Source organism: Anas acuta, chromosome 2 (genome assembly GCF_963932015.1).
Source record: "Anas acuta chromosome 2, bAnaAcu1.1, whole genome shotgun sequence".
Taxonomy (NCBI): Eukaryota; Metazoa; Chordata; class Aves; order Anseriformes; family Anatidae; genus Anas; species Anas acuta.
In genome coordinates, this window is record NC_088980.1 from 61,588,140 (window position 1) to 61,608,439 (window position 20,300).

At 40.7% G+C, this 20,300-nt stretch overlaps 1 protein-coding gene and 1 long non-coding RNA gene across 3 annotated transcripts; one reads left to right on the plus strand and one right to left on the minus strand.

The window, feature by feature from the left end:
* Nucleotides 1-503: 503 nt before the first annotated feature.
* Nucleotides 504-7,919, minus strand: RP9 (RP9 pre-mRNA splicing factor). The gene is made up of 6 exons (XM_068670400.1): nucleotides 7,681-7,919; nucleotides 5,994-6,024; nucleotides 5,087-5,216; nucleotides 4,677-4,768; nucleotides 3,192-3,253; nucleotides 504-2,093 (listed from the first exon to the last, which is right to left on the minus strand). Exons 1-6 carry the CDS (start codon nucleotides 7,872-7,874, stop codon nucleotides 1,865-1,867), a joined length of 738 nt encoding a protein of 245 aa, XP_068526501.1. The 5' UTR covers nucleotides 7,875-7,919; the 3' UTR covers nucleotides 504-1,864.
* On the plus strand, nucleotides 7,207-18,469 carry LOC137850454 (uncharacterized). Of its 2 annotated transcripts, none has more exons than XR_011092537.1 (3): nucleotides 7,207-7,373; nucleotides 14,501-14,647; nucleotides 16,066-18,469. It is a non-coding gene; the product is annotated as an uncharacterized lncRNA (long non-coding RNA). The 2 variants fall into 2 exon arrangements; XR_011092538.1 differs by lacking the exon at nucleotides 7,207-7,373 and adding an exon at nucleotides 12,061-12,278.
* The last annotated feature ends 1,831 nt before the right edge of the window (nucleotides 18,470-20,300 follow it).

The following is a 20,300-nucleotide window of genomic DNA, read 5'->3' on the forward strand; positions in this document are numbered from 1 at the left end:
GGAGCTTTCAATTAATTCTCTGTATCAGCATAATCATTAACTAGCAGGAGTCATCAGTAAATCACACTGCAGAGATGTAGTAAATAATACTAGAGGATAAAAGAACTCCAAAACATTTGAGCTCTGGGAATAAGAAACTATTAAGTAGTTTCACCAAAAGCTACTGTTCTTCATAAGGTCACTAGGAGATAGTGATATTTAAGTTGCACACCATTCAACCGCTTTATCAATGAACAGGTTTTTGCCCTTTTTTTGGCTTATTGAAGAATCTTTTTTTTCTAAATGGGCATTGTCTACCTTGTTTTATTCCAGAGCAAAATGACTCTTAAAAAAAAAAAAAGACATTTCAACTAAGTGACTTAGAAGTGTAGAATCAAAAAAAAAAAAAAAACAAAAAAACACAAACATTTTAATGTATGCTTTCCCTGTCTTCCAAAGCACTCGGGGAGAAACAACTTAAAATGCATTTGTGTCTCTGGTTCCTTGATTTCACCATCAATGGCTACTGATGTTAGAGCTTTATTATGCTTTGCTTAATATAATAACAAGCACAGAGACTAAGTGCTGAATGACCTAGTCCTTTCAAAGCAAATCTGTTTTTTTTTTTTCCCTTTTGGAAAGCACCAATAAACCTCTAGGTCCTCAAGTCACAGCTTTGCACTGCTGTACCTTTATATGTTGATCTTTCAAAAAGATGCTTACTCTAAAGCAGTGTATTGACATCTCTATCTTTCCAGTTAAGTTTGCCTTGGAGCGTTAGTGACCTTGTAGACTGGCCAAGGTTGTTGTTTTTTTTTTAAAGTAGAGTACATATCTTTCCCTTCTTCCTGCTTACATGTTCTTTGCTGCTGTTCTGCAACTTACAAGCACATATTTGAAAACCATACTGTAACCCTTAGACATTTATGTTCTTGTGGGATGATTCACAAAATACTATGTGAAATAATTCTAGTAAATAGACAAAGTAAGTTGGAATTTACTTCCCCAGGCCTTTTTAAAAGGAAAAAAATCAAATGTATCAAAACAACTGATACTAAAATGTATGTAGAAATATATCTTTTTCATTTCCAACATGAACCACCCCTTTTTTAAATAACTAAACTTATCTCTTTATAACAAAATTGAACATCTAATATCATTACACCTGGCTCCTAATACTCTGGTTTGGGGAACACTTCAGGTATTATAGAACCGTACCTATTATTGTTGATCACACTGAGATTTTGCTACAAAAAAAAAAAAACAATTCTTGCTGATACTGTGATTTTGTCTTAAATTCCCATGATGAACTCTTCCCCTTCAGCAGTGTTCTTACTTCCCCCAGCTGCCAGTGCTAGGGTAAGTAAAATAAACTTCAGCACACAGGCAGTATGCAGGAAAAAATACCACATAACATGGTAAGGACTGTAAGGGAACTGGCAGATCTGCGCATGGTGCAAACTGCAGTCCCCTTGCACTGAAGCTTTGTATGTAATTAACTGATAGTATGGTAAAACTTCATAGTTTTACCATAGATAGTATGGTAAATACTTCAATAGGTAATCTGCTGAATTCTGCCTTGGTAGTTATGGCTTTCTGTGGGCAGTTACAGAGCAATGCAGAGGCCCAATCTGACCCCACTGGATGGCCCTTAGCTTGGGTTTTAGGGTTTAAAGATACGAATGGTTGAGTGTAGTTTAATGCAGCTCTCTCTTTCCTGGCTGCAGCACTCCAGAGGGGTAGGAAAGAAGAGCCGTGTAAGCTGCTATGTCTCCATCTGTATGATCTCAGTTTATTAAAGCCCTTTCTGGTGGTTTCTTCTTCGTTCTTTGGATCCTTGCAGTTCACAAGTAAGGGTCCTTGAGCATGTAGCAGGTGACTACTGTCAGTCAGCTTCTAACTTCTCATTAGATTTAGATGACTTATGCTTTCTCTTTTTCTTCTTCTTCTTTTCTTTTTTTTTCTTTTCTTTCTTTCTCTTTCTTTTCTTGTGTTTATCTCTACATTCTGAGGAAGTGGAGCTGCTACTATCTTTGTCATCCTCATCACTGTCGTCACTGCTGTCATTATCCTCTGAGGTGGAGTCTTCCAAGAGCTGTTTCAGTTGCTGTATCCTGAGTTTAAAAAATGTAAATGAGAATACTTTCTATTTCTCTCAGTAATTCATGCTAGCTTTCATCTGTTTTCTTCCTAGCTTGAGAAATGGAAACTTCATGCAAAGGATTGGGGAACACTTCCTATTCTGCTGAATTACAACTCCCATTACAATTTTCATACTGATAACAACCCCTTCTGAGACAAGCATCTGTTTTGTTCTGAAGGACTTCCCATCCCCTAGATTACCGCACACAAGCGTATTGGCCAATTTGTAATTTATGTTTTCAAAACAGAGGTAAAAGCAATTGCCAGACCGCCAATGGAAGTTCTATTACACAGGTGCACATGGGGATTACAATATTATGAAAAGAATTGCCCTGCTGATATAGAGATGATGTCAGTGAAGCTGAGTAGATTTTACTTCAGACTTAGAGGTGTCTTTGACAGGCACTCTTCTTGTGAGCTTTCATGGATCCCTGGCAAATGGGGAGAGACTACTTGCTTATTCTAGTGTTTTCAACATCCTTGTCAAGATTTTGCTTTTAAAAAAAAACAAACAAACAAAAACATGCAACATACCTGTACTAGCAGTACTAATCTACTCACTACCTACAGTTCAATAATCTCACTGATACAGTTCAAATAAGAAAGCATGAAAGTCTCCTGATTTATACATTGAATAATGACTTCACATAAAGAACAGTATCAGGTGCCTAGACATAGCTTGCTAAAATCCATCCCTTCATGTCTACTGAAAGCACTATGATACAAAAGCACCTCAGTGAAGCCAGTGCAAAAAATGACTTTTTTATTAGACCTAAGACAGAATGAGACCCAGGGACCCAAATATTATGGCATCAATGAATGACTCTCCTTTAAATCTTTGTTTTGGAACAGATGCATAAATTAATAGAATTAAAGAGGTAGAAAGTACACTGAGTGATTACTGAGAAAGTAGAAATGCATTAATTTCAGTTTACAGAAAGAAACCGCCATCAAAAGTGTTCTGAGTTGGTGAGGGTAACATTAAAGTTTCAACTACAAACTCTAAATTGCTATCATGTTACCAAGATTAAAAACAGACTGAAAATGCATTTTACTACAGAGACACATACCTCATTTCTTTTTCATGACGTTTAGTTTCCCTTATTATATCATACATGGGATCTTCATGTGCCTTTAAAATGGAAAAAAAAAAACAGTGTTAGTAAAGCAAATGATATATCACTGACTTTTTTAAAAAGAAAACAAAAGCCACTGTGTTATCAAAAAAATTAAATATACTTAATGAGCTCTTAATTCACAAGTATACTATCAGACTTTGAACATCATTCATCTGGACTGATTTTTTATTTTATCTGGTTACATCACTGGAGTGGGCTCTCCTTAGGTATATTACCTCTGTCCCTTTCCAGTCACAGTTAACTAAGAGCTCCCCACACACATACTACAGCAGTAGCTAGACATAGAAGGAATGTCGAGGTTCAAAATAGTAAGATTTGTGCCCTTGCACATTTTAAAAACCTGGATACAAACACACAGGAATACAGGAACAAGAATAATAAGACAAATGGATAATGAAGTTGGAGCTGTCCTTGCATGCTATGCATTAATGTTATTGCTTTTTAAATCAGCTATTTTTAAATTGAATAAGCATTGCAGAAAAAGATAGTTGGGAAGGAAGGTAGTAAATAAATTGTGCAGATATTTAAGGCAAATTCATGCCAAGAAAGAATTCAGCAAGAACAAGGTGATCATTTCTGTTGGAAGATTCAGTGCACAAATCAACAGAGAAATGGTATCAGATGCTGACCAAAGGTGGGAATTAAAATTTCAATAGTAAATGAAAGATGTTGGGAATGCACCATGAGGGGCCTGGACATAAACTAAGAGTTTGATGCAACAGTGAAGCCTAACAAAAAATTAAGAATTGAGGCAATCTGGTCATGGGTGTGGGCTAAAAGTCCCTTTTGCAGTTGTGTTCTTGTTGGACATAAATGAGTCCAGACTGCATTTTTCAAGGATAGAAAGACCTAAGATACAACGTGATGACAGCCTGAGATATAGTTTAACAATGCAGAGCAACAGAAAAAGTTAAAGAGGTCATACAGAAAGAATCTGCAAAACTGAAATGTAGTCTCGTGTAGCAAGAGACCTGAATTTTAGACAATGACTGGATTACAGACCTAGACAACAGGTTTCACGATGTGGTTGTTCACAATGAGAGCAGAAGGCTTGAAGCAGCTGTAATGTGGGCAGCTCAAGCTTGACTAAGCATTTTTTGTTACGTTGACATTTTATCAGAAAAAATTGTGCTGTAAAAGTTGATTGGATATAATGGTTGAAAGAGGTTCTTGAAGATTTCCAATTTAAATGTAAATATTATTTCACTTGAATAGCAGATTTTCTGTAAAGTAGCCAAACATCCAACCACATCTATAGCTTTTTCTTTATGAGGAGATTTTCAGCATCTATATTATACTAGAGACAGAGGAAAAGTCCTTAATAGAGCATCATCTGACAGGCTTTTCTTCACTTGCAATATTATCCATCATCAACATAAATAATACAATCAATAATACTACAGTATATGTACTCACTACTCTAAATTGTTCCAATTTCTGATTGCCTTTAATAAAGAATGGGCATTCTTTATCTCCTGTTCTGTGTCCATAACGCTTACACCTCCAACCTTTAAAAAAAGAAGCAGCAGTGAATTGCATCTGAGCCAGATCAGAGTACAGAAAAAAAACAAACAAACACTCATTTATGGAAAATATTAAAATATTTTCAATTTTAGGAAAAAAAGATACAAAAGTGTTACGTTGATACATTAACTTCCATAAAATAGAAAGCTATCACAGCCTTCAAGATACTGGTAGTTTTTATATCAATATGATGCCAATCTACCTGGATCTCGTCATCTGTCCACCAGACATCCTGCCCTCCCCCAGAGTAAAAAGATGGCTATATGAAGGTCCAATGACATCTGGAACATTTTCAGCCTTACACTGCATAACTTTGACTTCTTTTCCCAAAGGCATCCAAAGCCCTTTTGTTGGGGCATGGGCCAGGAATTCTCGTGCGCTTTCATTGCCTGGTACATCAGGGATGCAGTCTTCTGGTTTTGTTTCATTTTCCTGCAGAAAAAGATACAGGAAATAAAATCACTTTTTTTCTTTTAGTTTTATAAGTATCAATACTCCAAGCATACAGGCCTTCATTTAACAGGGAACCTGGTTTCTCTGTAACAAATAAAGGATCCAAAATCCTTAAGTCATCTTCTTTCTCCCTTGCCCTTGACTTTTCTGGTTCAGACACTTTCTTGATATATTACTTCCACTCCTGTCCATTTATTCTAGTAATTTATTTCAATACATAATAGTAACGAAAAATTATCAGATAAGCTGATATTTCTTCTTCTTCTTTGTTATAACAAAGCATAATGAACAGAAACAGCCTTTACAACACAAAGCAGTATTTTTTAGGTTAAAAGCACTAGCTTATGGCTTATATCAATTTGGCAATAGCAATGATCATTATGAAAGTATTTTTACACAAGTATTTTGAGCATAAACAGTGGGGAAGAATGCTGAAAACATGTCACACAAACTGAAAGTCTGCTTTACCATAAATGATTTCCCTGTGTCTACACTGTTAAATACTACATTAATTTTGTGCGCTAAGAGATCACAAAAGAACTGGTATCAACATACCTGATTCTGGGCATTTCTCTTTGCACCTACTAAGTCAAAGAGGTTGGCTTGTAACTGAGGAGCTCTCAACTGTCCTCTGGACTTTACTTACTTCTCTCTGTAATTTATATAGGTAACCTAGACACTTAAGATAAATGGCTAAAAGACAGTCTCTGAAAATCCCTTGTAACACTAAAAATGTACTGCAGTATATTTACCTACCTTAATTAGTCCTGGGGGAGGTTTCTCATAGCTGAAAAGCAATATAAATATTTTTACTCTGTAGCTTTGCATAAACAAATAAATTGAGAAAACACTGTATTTCAATAGTATAGAGACAAAACTTTCACCTCACATTTTCCCTTAAATTTTACATAATCAATAATTGCCAATGGTAGCTGAACATGGATACCTGGGTGCAAGCAGGCTGACAAAGTGCTTCCAAAACCACATGCTTGCCTATAAAGATACGCATCTCTTGTTAACATTCTTCAGATTCATATGTTTTGGGGGGAACAGCTATTTTCATCACCCTGCTTTACAAGGAGGTGCAGTACACCCAGTTCAGCTTGAACCACCATAAACACACCTTTCTCTCACCTTTCACTGTAGCACCCTGCTCCAAGATCTCACTGATCCAAATTTCTTTACTCCATCACTGCTGAATCACAGACATACCCAGCTGAAAATGTCAAGTCAGACCGTTCCTCACTTCTAGCTTTGCCACCCATATATAATGTAAAATAACAACTTTGTCATCTTCTGAATATTAAACATAAGGATGTAATGTTACTGACAGAAGTACCACCTGCAGGATTTCCTGTGGTATTTCTGCAGAAGACAAAATTCACTAAAATCCAAATAGCAAGCAGGTGCTCTGTAGAACACAGTAACAGAGAAAGTGCATGTACATACTTAGGAGCTAAATGCCAAAACAGAATGGGATAATCTTTAACAACTTTTTGAGTGCTGATTAGTTTTAGTTGTCATAACAAACAAATTTTGACTTTCACTTGAGAGAGAAAAAATTACATTCCAGTCAACCTTCTGATCTTTCTATTACATTAAAACCTTTTTCAATAAAACAGCCTAAGTGCTTCATAGCACTGTGGACTACAGATGGAGTCATCAGGCATCTCTCAAACCGGTTTATCTTTTTTTTTTTATTTGAATCCACTGTAGTGGAAACCAGCTTAACAACTTCTGATTCTATGCTCCAACTCCCAGACTTCTAGGAATCACTTGTAAGAAGAGACCCAGTTTTCCTCAACAAACCAGTATAAAGTCATGAAGCAGCTTTGCAAACGTCACTGCAATGTTTTGCAGTGACGTTTGCAGTGACGTCACTGCAATGTTTAAACACTATTTATGTGCAAAAAGGGCAATGTTTGGGAAAGATATTACGAATATCCCCAGTTAAGATCTACAGACAGGCTGCACACTTCTCCTCTGTTTTGAATCCTTGTGACCTGAGTGTATCCACTGCTGGTGGCGATGGAGTCCTCCTGACATCCCTGACACCTAACACTTGGTAGGAACAAGGCCCTGCGTGTCACCCAGCTAGGCAAGCGGGAGCACGGTGGACCCGACTGCTGTGGAAAGGTAACTCCTCATGACTTGCTTTTGTCCCTTGACACTGCTGAGGGCAGGAGGTTTTCGGGATGAAAGCAGGGAAACGCTGGGCTTCCAGGGCGCAGAGGCCAACAGCCCCGGGATGTACCCCAAAAGCCCAGTGCTTCGGCGCGCGTATTTACAAGCACATTTACAGCTATTTGCACAAAGACACCAAGCACGGCACCCTCCCTGCGCTGCAAAACGAGCCCCAAAACCCCGCCGGGCCGGCTCCCAGCAGTGGCAGCCTGGGCCGGGGAGGGAGCCCGGGGGCGGCCTCCCCTTCCCCGCTGCTTACAAGGACTCCAGGTGCTGGAGCTTCTGGAGCTGCTGCGCCTCCTGCTTCTTCCTTTTCCTCTCATGCCGGCCCTGGCTCCTGCCACCGCCGCTCGCCGCCGGCTCCTGTGGGCTCCTGCGCCGCGCCTGGCTGCCCCTCGCCTCCTCTTCCTCCTCCCCCTCCTCCTCCCGACCCCTTCGCTCCCTGCGGGACATAGGCGCGGGCGAAAGGCGGCGGAGCGCTGCGAGGCCGCGGCGCCGCCCCGCTCCGTCCCTCTCTCCCTCCCTCCCCGCCCTCCACGCTGCGCATTTCGGTTTCACTTCCCCTGCCGGCCGCCGACTTCCTCCAGTGGCAGCCACGGCCCCCGCTCGGCTCCCCCCTGCCGCCGGGCTGAGGTGGGGCGGCGCGGGATGGTGGCCGCCCGCCCTGCCCGCAGCCTTCGCCTAAACACAGCGTGCTGTGGGGCGTTGCGGCCGCAGAGCATCGCTAGGAGGAAATAAATAATCATAATAATGATAAATAATGGCGCTGTCCTTGTCTACACGCTGAGGGGGGTCAAGAAAAATGGTGACCCAAGGAAAAAGGGTGACCGGGGGGAGGTGGTGTCCAGGAGAACATGGCGCCCAGGGGAGATGGCACCAGAGGAAGATGGTGCCCGAAGGAAGATGGTGCCTAGGGGAGATGGTACCAGGTGTAAATGTTGGTTACAGGGCAGGCCATGGGCCCAGGGGGGCCTGTTCGTGGCAGGCACCAATACAGAGAGCTCGCCCTGTTACAAAGCTACCAACGTCTTCTCCATGACCCTTCCAAGAAGATGGAGAGTGGCCTGTCAATAATATTGGCCAGCTCCCTCAGCACCTGTGGGTGCATTCCACCAGGGCCCACGGATTTGTGGATGTCAAGTTTGCTTAAATGATCTCTGACTTCATCCTCCTCGACCAAGGGAAAGCCCTCCTTTCTCTGGACTTCTTTTGTCTCCAGGTTCCAAAATTCCTGAGGGCTGGTCTTAGCAGTAAAGACTGAAATAAAAAATGCATTCGGCACCTCTGCCTTCTCCATATCCTTTGTCACCAGGACACCTGCTGCATTCAGCAGTGGGCTGACATTTTCCCTAGTCTTCTTTTTTTCTACAGATATACATGTATTTGAAGAAACCCTTCTTGTTGTCCTTGACATCTCTTTGTCATGTCAAATCCCTTGACATGTCAAATCGCAATCAGTCCCTTCAAGCAAAAAGTGAAGAAGGAGAAATATTTCCTGGCACCAAAATTATATTTAAAATGTCTGAAAAAACTTCAATGAGACAGTATCAATGTTTCACTCTATTTAGAGAAGTGGCAATAGTTACTAAAAGTTACATACCAGCTGGGCTGATGCCTACTAAACAGAGACTTTATTTTGGCAGCAAACTCAAGTGATACAATAGACCTGTGGGCCCCCTTTCATTCCAATGTTGTTTTGCTAGTTTCAAATGCCTATTACTTCATATTCTCTAACCAACGGAGTAATCAAGCTCTGGAGCAGCTTTCCAGTGCTTTAGCACAGTGACAGAAAAGCAAATTAATTCTATGATGGAGTGTTTCTGGTTTATGAAAGGTATTCCAGGGGAGGGATGTGTACAATAGCTAAAGAGAGAGGAGATATCAGGAAACCATATCAGTCTTATTTTCAAATACCCTTGACTGACCTGTTGTAGCTGATGTAAACAGGGCTCTGCTAATTTGGAGGAGGTAGGGGCCTGGCTTAGATGACCATGGTAATTTGTCATGGTTTCAATGACTTCAGCCTCAATACAGAAATTGATGCAAATTCAGAGACAAAAGGCATTGTGTGGCAGTCTCAACAGCAGTGGATGGTTGCAAGCAGAGGCAAAAGGACAGGCCATGATATATTGTACTCTTTCTACTGTTAAATTAGCAAGAGCTAGGCTGCATTCTTTGCTTCCTGGTGGCTTGTATAACCAGGCTCTAAGTTCTGAGAAAATCAGGGTATTTCTGTAATACTCTTTACCACAGTAACTTAATGGGGCAGACAGCAGGTAGCTAGGCACCTAAATCTTCTCAGCCACAGTGATTTAAACTTGTTCTTTCTTTGGTTTGATACAAATAATTTTCTAGTTGATTTCCTCGTCTGTCTTAGAAATGAATTGTATCACAAGTAAGTACCCAGCGCAAAAGTACCTAGCTGCAAGGTGAGACTTTTTTTCCCCACCATTTTAATAGAAGATAATTCAACACCTCACTTGTAGATAAGTCCATCGTTTCTCATTCCTTCTTTGCTGAGAAAAGCCCTAAATTCCTGTGACTGTTGCAAAGTAACCCAAGGGGCTAATTGCTTTAGTATCAGGCCTTAGAGAGAAGATCAAAACATAATGAATTGTGAAGAAGGAGGGAGTAGAAAAAATGAAAAGGTTATTTTCAGTTCTGTTTATTCTGGAGCAAAGACCCTCAATACCTGTATTTTTTATTTTTTTTTAATTTTTTTTTTAAGGATATATATTAGCTTAGGATCTAGTTTCATGTACTTAGCAGGATTTTTCGTTATTTGACTATAGTGCTTCAGACATTTTAAGAAATTAATTTGGGGGGAAATGTTGTCTTACCATAAAACAGCTGACTGTCATGGCATTCTAATTCCAGCCCCACCAAAACATCTAACCAGAAACATTTCATGTGCTATTGCCATTTGAACTATCTGAAAGGCCTGTATGTTTCATAAGATATACCGCAATTTCATTTTCGTTATAAATAACTGAATGTTTCAACTACAAACAACAATACAGGGGCCAAATTAATTTGCATCTATGTCATCCCATAGGCATCACTGTGCCTATGAGAGTGTAACTCGGTGGAATGTCAGCCAAACCGTTTTTCTCCATTTTTGGCTGACTAGAGCTTTGGGCCTGGATCTGTTTCTGATTATGTGTCAGATATTATGCACAGGAGAGGAATCCAGAACCCGTTCAACTCCATGGGAACTTAAGCACCTCATAATGGGATCCAGAACATGCAGCGGCCTGAGCAGAACACAGTCTAAACCCAGTGTGGCTGGCCTGCGGCTGCCTAAAGCTAGCTGATAGGAAATGTTCAGCGTAGAGTGTCCCCAGTACCTTGGCTGGTTCTGACCTCAGAACTTCCAATACTGGAAACTGTACTTTTTACTGTAAAATACAAAATCAATGCTATGAGCAAGGGCCTGAGCGCAGTTCCCTCTCAATTAGCACCATTACACTAGATGTAGTACCACTACACTAGCTGACAATATCATGCTCCAACTTCAGCTGTGAAAAGTGATCCTACACAGCTGAACCTTTGCTGTGGTGCTCACTGCCATGATCACTACATAAAGGGAGTGAGGGAGCAAATGTCTGAAAGAACATGATGGTCAGAGCTGTGTTTTGTACAGGCAGGTGTGATCTTGTCCGTGTTCAGGACTCTGTAAATATTTACAGGGGCAAGCCTTTTGGAAAATTGGGCAGAAAAACATTGAAGTTTTGCATACCAACCAAGCGCAGATATGAATTAGGCACTGAGTTTTTTGCTTCTGTAAAGACCAGGTTTCTAGGGGTATTCAAAAACAGGCACTTGCAGGAAAGCTTAATAGATAAGCAAGGAAGGGTCTTTGGAAATTAGGGTTGGACAGCAGCTGCGTGTAGTTATATGAACTGAAGTTTTTAGGTTAAAGTCCCTTTATAAGACTACATCCCATTTTAAACACTGAAGTCTTTTTATTGAATCTATTCCAAAGATAGGTAAGAAGATATTTCAAAGGGGAATTAATTAATTCTGTCCTCTAGCCCTCTGGTAGTTGATTGTATGGATGAACACCCTCCATCTTTCGGTGGAGATACTATCGTATGGATTACCTGGAGTTCGTAGCAGTAATACAAAGTTCCATCAGCACTGTAATTAATACTCACTGTCCCTTCAAGACACCACTTAGTGAAAACAATCTGATCTTTCTTCAGTATTTTATTTCACTTAAAACTTTAGGGACACAAAGTCACTGGGTAAGTTGCTTTTTGTGTGTGTGTGTGTGTGTGTATATGAGTTTATGCCCTTTGTTTTCTGGTCTTTACAAATAAATACAAATAACTGTATATATTCCAAGCCATTTTGTGTTAAGTACCATTGCCATTTTTTCCAAGAGTGAGGCTTTGTTTGATGGGGATATAAGTTTTATACTGATGGAAAGCCCCAAATGTGTCATTTCTGAGGCAGAGTTTCATTTAGTCTTCAATGGAGTTTGCCTCAGTAAGGACTAAGCATGGTTGGAAACCGTATGTGTAGTAGGAACACTCAGATGCTAATGGCACATTGTATAACGGGAGTGGGGAAGGGAAATTTTGGCTGACAACTGTTGGACAGTCTCCCACGTTCTTATAAAATGTACCGTCATTTGTGGGATTGCTGGTGCCCAAGCTGAGTGGGTAGGACTTTGGTTTTGAAAGAAACAGACAGATGCAAAGAAATCCATAATTCTCTGTTTATCTGTTTCTGACAGATGAGAGGTTAAGTAAGGATTGCTGCAATTTGAACCCGTTATTAGAGGGATGATAATTATTCCAGATTGGATGTTCCTCATGTATTAAATCTATATATACTGCTGCTTAGCCCCCAGTGAGTATAGTCTTACTGTCATCAAAATTAGCATGAGTTTTGCTACTGACTTTAGGAGGGATTGAGGCCAGATTCTTTGCCTGGTATGCCTGGTAGACGTTTCTTTTCTTTTCTTACTTTTTTTTTTTTTCCTTTTCTTTTTTCCTCAGTTGCAGGAAATTCCTCCTTCTGAGCTTTGGCAATATTCTAAATCAGTGATCGATTTATAAGAACTTTTCCCTTGCAAAAGCAGATTCCTTTCCTGAATTTTGCTTGCTGAAATTCCATAATATGCTGACTGATAAAACAGTTCCTGTTTTTATGATGCCCAGTGCATCAAGTAAAGTAGGCAAGTTCAGCTCCAGTGCCAGCATCTGCCCTTGGTATGTCCCCTCTGAGCTGCCAACTTTCCAGTGGAACATTGGTTGAGTCACCTGAAAAGGCTCCAGTGGTTTTGAATGGGTCACAGAAACTACAGAAATAAAGTGATTAAAAATACAATCTAAAAAGTTTAAAGCAAAGCTTCTTCGTTGAGCTTGTCACCTCTTTTAAAAAAGAAGATGACTTTCTCTTCCTAAAATTGCTGATCAGTTAGTTCCATGTGCAACAGCTGTACTCATTTAAACCCTGGGTGTTTTTTCATTTTTCCCAAAACTATCCAAAGTTCGCAGCTCTTTAAGCTTAAGACACTTGCCATATATCAAGTTACCAGCAGCTTCTTTCTAGGTAAATGAAAAGAAATAAATGGAAAATCACTGTTCTGCACCTTCTTCTCTCCCTGCCCTGTCAAGAAGGTAGTGCAGAAAGCCTAGAGTAGCAGGAATGAAGTAGTGAAGCAAGTGTCTCTTTGTCCCATGACTGCCTCTGAAGAGAAGGGGAATGAGAAAGGAACTCTGATATTGAAGTGTTGAATTCATGCCAAACACACAAAAATAATATTTTATTTTTTTTCTTGTGGCTTGCTAGTTTTGCGACAAATGCTATCCAGAAACACTCACTCATGGTTACCTTTACTTGAAGGTTACTGTCATCTGTAACCATACAGATATAGAAATGAAAGGATAGGTGTATTGTTACAGACACAGAAAACATATTCTTTCCTAGACCAGTCTGCATCTAGGCAGATTTGCGCCTGTCCCATACTCCTGTATGTCACTTGTGTAGTGTGCAAAAAATTTGATTTAGCATCCTCTAATGGGGCTTTCTCCTGACAGCCTTGTGCTTTTTGCTCATGCTTGAATAAACTCAGAAAGGAGAGGTGTTCTGCCCAGTAATGAAGTAATTTTAGTAATGTACCAGGGATATTGCCAAAACAAGTAGATGTTGGCTACAGGTGGTTGTCTGTGTTAATAAAACATTAAAACAAGTTATTTGGAAACAACAGTTACAAAGCTGTGGGGGAAAAAAAAAAAAAAAGAAAAAAAAAGGTACATTTGGGGCCTCCCTAAATACAAGATAACAGTGGAGGCCTTGGAAAATTCAAGCACGGGACAATAAGAGAGGCCGCAGGACTACAGATGTAAACTGTCAACTACAGGTCACTGAAGGAATGAGGTCTTGCAAGTGGAGTAAATACATTTTGGGAGATAGCGAAGAGAGCAAAGAACATGTCTGCACTGTAGGTAGAGTGTCTAGCAAGTACTAAACTGCGATGTAGCATGGAACTGCAAACCAATGAAGAAGGAATAAGCTAACAGAACTTGTTAGCAAACATACAAAAATGACCCCAAGCAGACCTAAAGTGAGGAGGAGGAAATACACAACATCAATATCCTCCTTCTGGCAAGGAGGAAGAAATCATAAATATTAACACTGTAATCACGGCAAAGAATTTCAGATGCTGAAAACTTACTGTAGCCAACTGGTGTTATTGACTTTTGAACCCACAGGGACAGTGGAGAGATGAGCATGATACCAGGGAAAGGCATAGGTAGTGGGAAGGTTGCATACAGTAATTGTAGTGTGCCTCATAGGATGGTGAGGCCCTGGCACAGGCAGCCCAGAGAAGCTGTGGATGCCCCATCCCTGAAGGTGCTCAAGGCCAGGCTGGATGGGGCTTTGGGCAGCCTGGGCTGGTGGGAGGTGTCCCTTCCTATGGCAGGGGGGTTGGAACTGTGTGGGCTTTAAGGTCCCTTCCAACCCAAACCAATCTATGATTGTAACTGAACTAATAATAACACTTTCATTTGCCAAGTCTTTTAATTCTTGGTTTTATATTTATGGAATGTTTCTCTGTGTGACAGGGAAGGCTTGTCTGGACCCTGCTCGTAAAGACAGGCCAATAAAACTTCGCTGCAACAATTGGTGGAGAATGCAGGCAAGAAAGACTGTGACTTGTGGTGCAACAGCCCTGCAGAACACGAACAGGATCAGAGAGCACTCAGCACTCGGTATGATCTTACCAGCTGTATGCAAACACTGAGATTTGGTTGTGAGCTGAAAGCACACAATTTCGTAAGTCTGGGCCTAAAACCATCATCTTTAATAGATAGATGAGATGCATGAAAGAGGTTACTGGAATATCACGCTACTGTCATCCAAGACATGGGCTCTTTTCTGTCAGAAACAAGAGCAGAAATGCATTTAATATCCTGTGAATCTATTTCTGAAATGATGTTGAAATATTTAGTGGAAGTGAAATGTTAAGACTTGACATCTAAATACGTGACTTTTCTCTCTTAAGATGCAAAAAATAAATACAAAGCCATGCAAGAGTCAAGAAATGCTTACTAACTAGCAGAGATGATTGCAGTGATCTTGCACTGGAACTCCAACAAGCACCTGGTTTTAGGCCTACACACACTGATAAGAACCAGTGAGCACCATTTTGTAACACCTATGCACTCAGGGTGTTGTGAATCCCAGGGTATTCACAAATGAGTCTCAATGTAGGAGGGAAAGAATAACAAGGTGTCTTGTTTCCAGTTTGCTTAGGCAGTGGCCACTTGCAGCTGTGATGCTGGCATGCAGAGAAGTGATTGACCTGACCTGCCTCTTTTGCATCACCCCTGCAAATAATCCTTTCATCCACGACAGGCAAAACAAGCTTGTAATGCACCCATTTCAAAATGCAGGCTGGGAGAACAGATACCCTTACATTTCAGGAAAGTTTGCATAATTCACCTTCTGCCAAGCTGTTTGCACAGGAACTGCTCCCTCTTCTCCTCCCAAGACATACAGCTTCCAAAAGGCTTTATTTATTTTATTTTATTTTATTTTACACAAAATGCTATGGGAAGGGGATGGGGGCGGGAGGGGGACTGAAAATTTCCTGCAAGGGATCTGTCTTTCAGGCTGGGAGTTGTAGTCCACATCTAATTTACAAACCAACTTTATTAAGGCAGCTTTGTTGAGAAGAATGCTGGAACAAAACATGACTATTTTTAATTGCAGAGGCATAACAGTTCTAGCAGACGGAGTACAGATAGGGTGTGATAAAACTTTGGCTTGTTAGTTACCCAATTGGGACCAGTTGTTTTCCAGACCTTAGTGCCTCTGCTGCTTCTTGGGAAGCTGTTTAGTCTTCACACAAATGCATAATATTTCTGCCCTCCCTTTTGATTTGTTGAAAACAATAGGCAGACAATCCAGTTATTTTTTGACTATGTTTGTCTTTAATACATTTAAGAAAACAGTGGGATCCTTGGTTGCAGAAACCACTCATTCCCACAGCTTGAGCAAAACAGTTGTGAGATTGTGCGTGCTGCTTATGAAAGGTTCACTGTTTTCCAAATTTTGTATGGCATAAGGCTGATGTTTAGCTCATTGATTTTCTGCTTTTTTTTTTTTTTTTTTCTTTTTTCTTTAGATGCAACCCACTCATCTAGGGGAATTTAGGCCAGCACACAGCAGGCTTCCTTACTTCTTGCGCAGGAGGAGCCTATAAAATCCACAGACCATAGGATGAAAACCTGCAGCTTAAGCACACACATCCTTTGTTATGAATAGCCAAGTCTTTCTGCATCTTAATATAACCACTACATAGTTTCAAAACCATGCTCTGACTTTGTGGATACCTGCAATGTATTTAGAATAGGCTTTTGTTTATATGAGTTTTAATGGTTTGTTATCCGGCATGTTTCCCATTTTGTCTCCAGCTTTCTGTGTCAAGTTAGGTAACTTATGAGCAGATTGTCAGAAATTTTGCCCCTACGGAGATGAACTTTTCTGAATATCTGGTAACTCATTTTAGTACTTCTGATGAAACTTCAGCTTTCCTGAAAAAGCGAGTTTTAAACCTCTGGTCTCTATTTCCAATGATATTTAGGTTTGTGTTTCATTGAGTCAGTTTCCTTTTTGTGAAACACGAATAGTGGCATTTTCATTTTTAACACACACACACACATATTATATATACTGCGCTTGATAAATGCATGAACACTGATTGGAAATTGATAGCATTTAAATACCTAGCTGCAAGAAACAGTAGAAAAACTCTCTTGGCTGTGGATGCATAGAGTAGTTTTTCCACAGTTTTGCACTGGCACATCTACACTGAGGCCAACACAATTGCTCCAGTGTAATTAGAAATTACTTTGGCCCAGGGTTGGTGTGCTATAATTATATGTTTGCTTCTAGTAGTAGATAAGCAGTAATAGTTGTGATCCAAATGCAAAGGAAGGCATGACTGATGCCTCAAAAGTGTGCAGTCTAGGCTTATGCTTTCGGCAGTCTTTTACCTTACAAACAGCAGAGAGACTTGGTGGAAGACAACAGTTGGCTATCCTTGTGTTGGTCTGCTGGAAGCCACTGCCTCAGTGGAGATTTGCAAGTGCTGTCTACCCTGTGTCAGTAACAATGATACAGATTTGCTAAATCATTTGGATAATTTGGCGTGGCAGATTTTCAATACCCGGCTGATACACACTAATTAAAACAGCTCCGTCTGTCTATCTCGTTATGCTGTGACCTCCAACATGGGAGTTACTGAGTACCTGAGGGCAAGTCAGACTTTCTTTGGCACTGTGGGTTCTGGAAGAGGACAGCGGTTCGCTGCGTTACCTGCTACTTGTTTGACTTTCCTTATAATATCTATAGAGAGTGAACTGAAGAGTGTAAGCAGATAAACTGAAGATAAATCAGACTAAGTGATATTTATCTGCAGTATCAGCTATTTGAAGTGTACCCATTTCTCCCGTGCTCTGAGCACTGCTGCATTTATTACTGCTGCCAGTTCAGTAGTAGAAAACAATTGGTAGAAAATCTGTGTGTTAAATAGCCTGTGGAGGTGGCTGATCAATCCAGCCTGACTCTGACGAGGAAAGAGCCCTGTGTCACAGCATTTCTTAGGGACCAGCAAGGTCCCTAAGATATATATACATATATATATATTTGTTGTTGTTGTTTGTTTTCTTGAAAGTCAGCTCAGCAGGGAGAGCACTGTGGTTCTTTCACACCAGTTGTAACCCAAAGCTATTCTCTAAACAGCTTATTCAGAGTTTTATAGAGCACATATACTCAGAAGAACGGTTGTGGAAAACTGCAGAACAGAATAATTCAGAATCCCTTCACACAGTCCCTGTGTAGTTTGTACAGCCCCGAACAATATTACACTGTGAGCTCTCTGAATATTACTTATTGATTAAAAGCAGAGACATTTTTTAAGCTGGATTTGATATCAGTTCAAGCTGTTTCCCATTGCTCTCACTTTTGTACTTCCAGTATCTGAGTTCTCTCTAAATTTGCATACCATCATTTAAAGATATCTGCAATCTCCAATGTGTGACATAATCTTTCTAAGAAAAAAGGGACTACCTCTGTTATTCTTGTTCTATATTTGATCGAGTATTTAGAAAACATTGTAAATCCACTCTATAGTTTTCTATCTCTGTATGTTACCTTTTTAGAAAACCTCCATATCAAAACACTGTACATACTTCAGGCATCCAGGGACCGAATCTTCAGGCCTGTAATCTTAGCTCTACGCTAGGTAATTAAGTGGTTAGGTACTGGTTAGATCCAAAGGCTACGCAGCAGAATACTTCTCTAGTCACTACCTCTCCTATATTTATGTGAGTGCATGTATTCCAAACCTTTTAATTTACATTAGGCCCACCATCTCATAACCGCCGTGCGCTTGGCTGCAAGCACGTTCCAAGGAACAGAGAAGGATCTCGAGTTACACACAGGCAGCTTCTTGCCTACCTCAGATTCAAGCTAAGACTTTATTTCCTTTTCCCATGTTACCATAAATTATTCTTTATGTAAAATGACTTATCAGCATGCTCCTCAGTGCTTCTGAGACATGATTCATCCCAGCAGTGTGTGAAGGAATTTTCTTATCTACCTTCTTGCCACTTGAGCTCTTGGATTTCTCCTCCATGTGACAAGCTCTAATAGTAGTGCTGTTGTGATACACAGGCAGAGAATCAGCATTGGCATTTTACTTCCTTGCCCTTCAAACAACTTGGAAACAGCACTGAATCCTTGAGTTACATTTTAATTTGACGTAGTGAAGCCCAAAGCTAGAACTGCAGCCCCTTGAACATTACATGAGGCACACCATATCCCACAAAAGGCGATGGAGTGCAAAGGCATAAATCCCAGCTCTTTAATCCTCATTTTATGTCTAACCTGTGACATTTCTGAAAGCTGAGTTTTCAGAGAGAGAATGGACATTAGCTGTACTGTGTTTTTAAGTCTGGGAAGCATAATCCTCCCTGTCAGAGCAGGAGCTTCAAGCATGCTTGTGCTTATCCCCCCTGCTCACCCTGAATTAGTCAGTGCTGTGTGTCAGGCTGACTGAAGGACAGGCAATCTGATAGGGATCGGCATCCCCCAGAATGCCTGCAGGGAAGCTGGGTTTGTGTTCAAACAAACTGGCATACAAATAAGACTTCCTTTTGTGTGTGTGTATGCTTTGAAAAAGAGTGAATTGTTGGGAATGCCATTTCCAGGAGAAACACTGGGCATCTTTGGCATTCAGCTTCCTCTGTGCTGCCTAAATAAAATGAGGACAGAAAGCATTCACATCAACTTGTCTGAACACTATCTTGGTCTCTCCATGTGCTATAAGGTGCATTGGCTACAGAGAGAACGGAGCTGAGGCACGAAACCTGCTGTTTCAGTAACACAGAACTGACACGTGGCTCTTTTTGGGGTCAGTATACACCAGTGTAACCTACAGCAGTTTGAGGCAGTGGTAATTACAACAGAAGTGGGGAACAGTTATTGACACATATGATGAGTAATGAGTACAAAACAACATATAAATTGAGTCCAAGGGGAATTGCTTTAAAATCATTGAACTTAAATAAATGGGAACAGAGAAAGGAAGTGTTGCCGGCTGGCAAAAAGAATGGCCAAATGCAGTGGAAGCTTTATCTTCACATTGGTTGTGTCAACATGCTCCAGTGGTGAGCTGAGTTGTCCTTGAGAAAATAATGCGTGCCTATACAAAACAACATCAAAAAGGGCAATTTAAATCAAGGCAACTGCCAGACAATTGAAACAGCTTGTTTAAAGGATATTTTACAAGGCTGATTTGGAACTTGCAGCCTGATTATTGTTGGAAGGAGGATGTGATTTGTAACCACAAATCTGGTTATCTTTAAAGAGCTGCATGAGGTGCTAGCTTTTTTCACAGGTTACATCACCTAATGGCAGCCATTTCCTGGCAATATGTCAATATTATACAAGAGTTTTTGAAAGCACTCTAAAAACATTTGATTTGGCTCCATCCCTTCTGGTGCTGGGGTGAAACAGCTGTGTGTCAGATGCACTGGATCGGAGAGTTGGGCCCATGAACTCTCGTCCTGCTGACCGAGGCACTCAAGCATTTGTCGCCACAGTGGCGTGCCTGACTTTAGTGGTTTCCGTTCTCCATCAGTCCATCCAAATGTGAGCAGTGCTTGTTCGTCATTACCATGGCTTGCAAGAGCAAGAAGATACAGAAAATGTGCAGTTGCCTGCCACCAGCATTGATTGCTCCTGGCTTGTACCAGGAATAGCGTAGCCAGCAGGTGCAGGGAGGTGATCATCCCCCTGTGTTCTGCTCTGGTGAGGCCACACCTCGAGTGCTGTGTTCAGTTTTGGGCCCTGCTC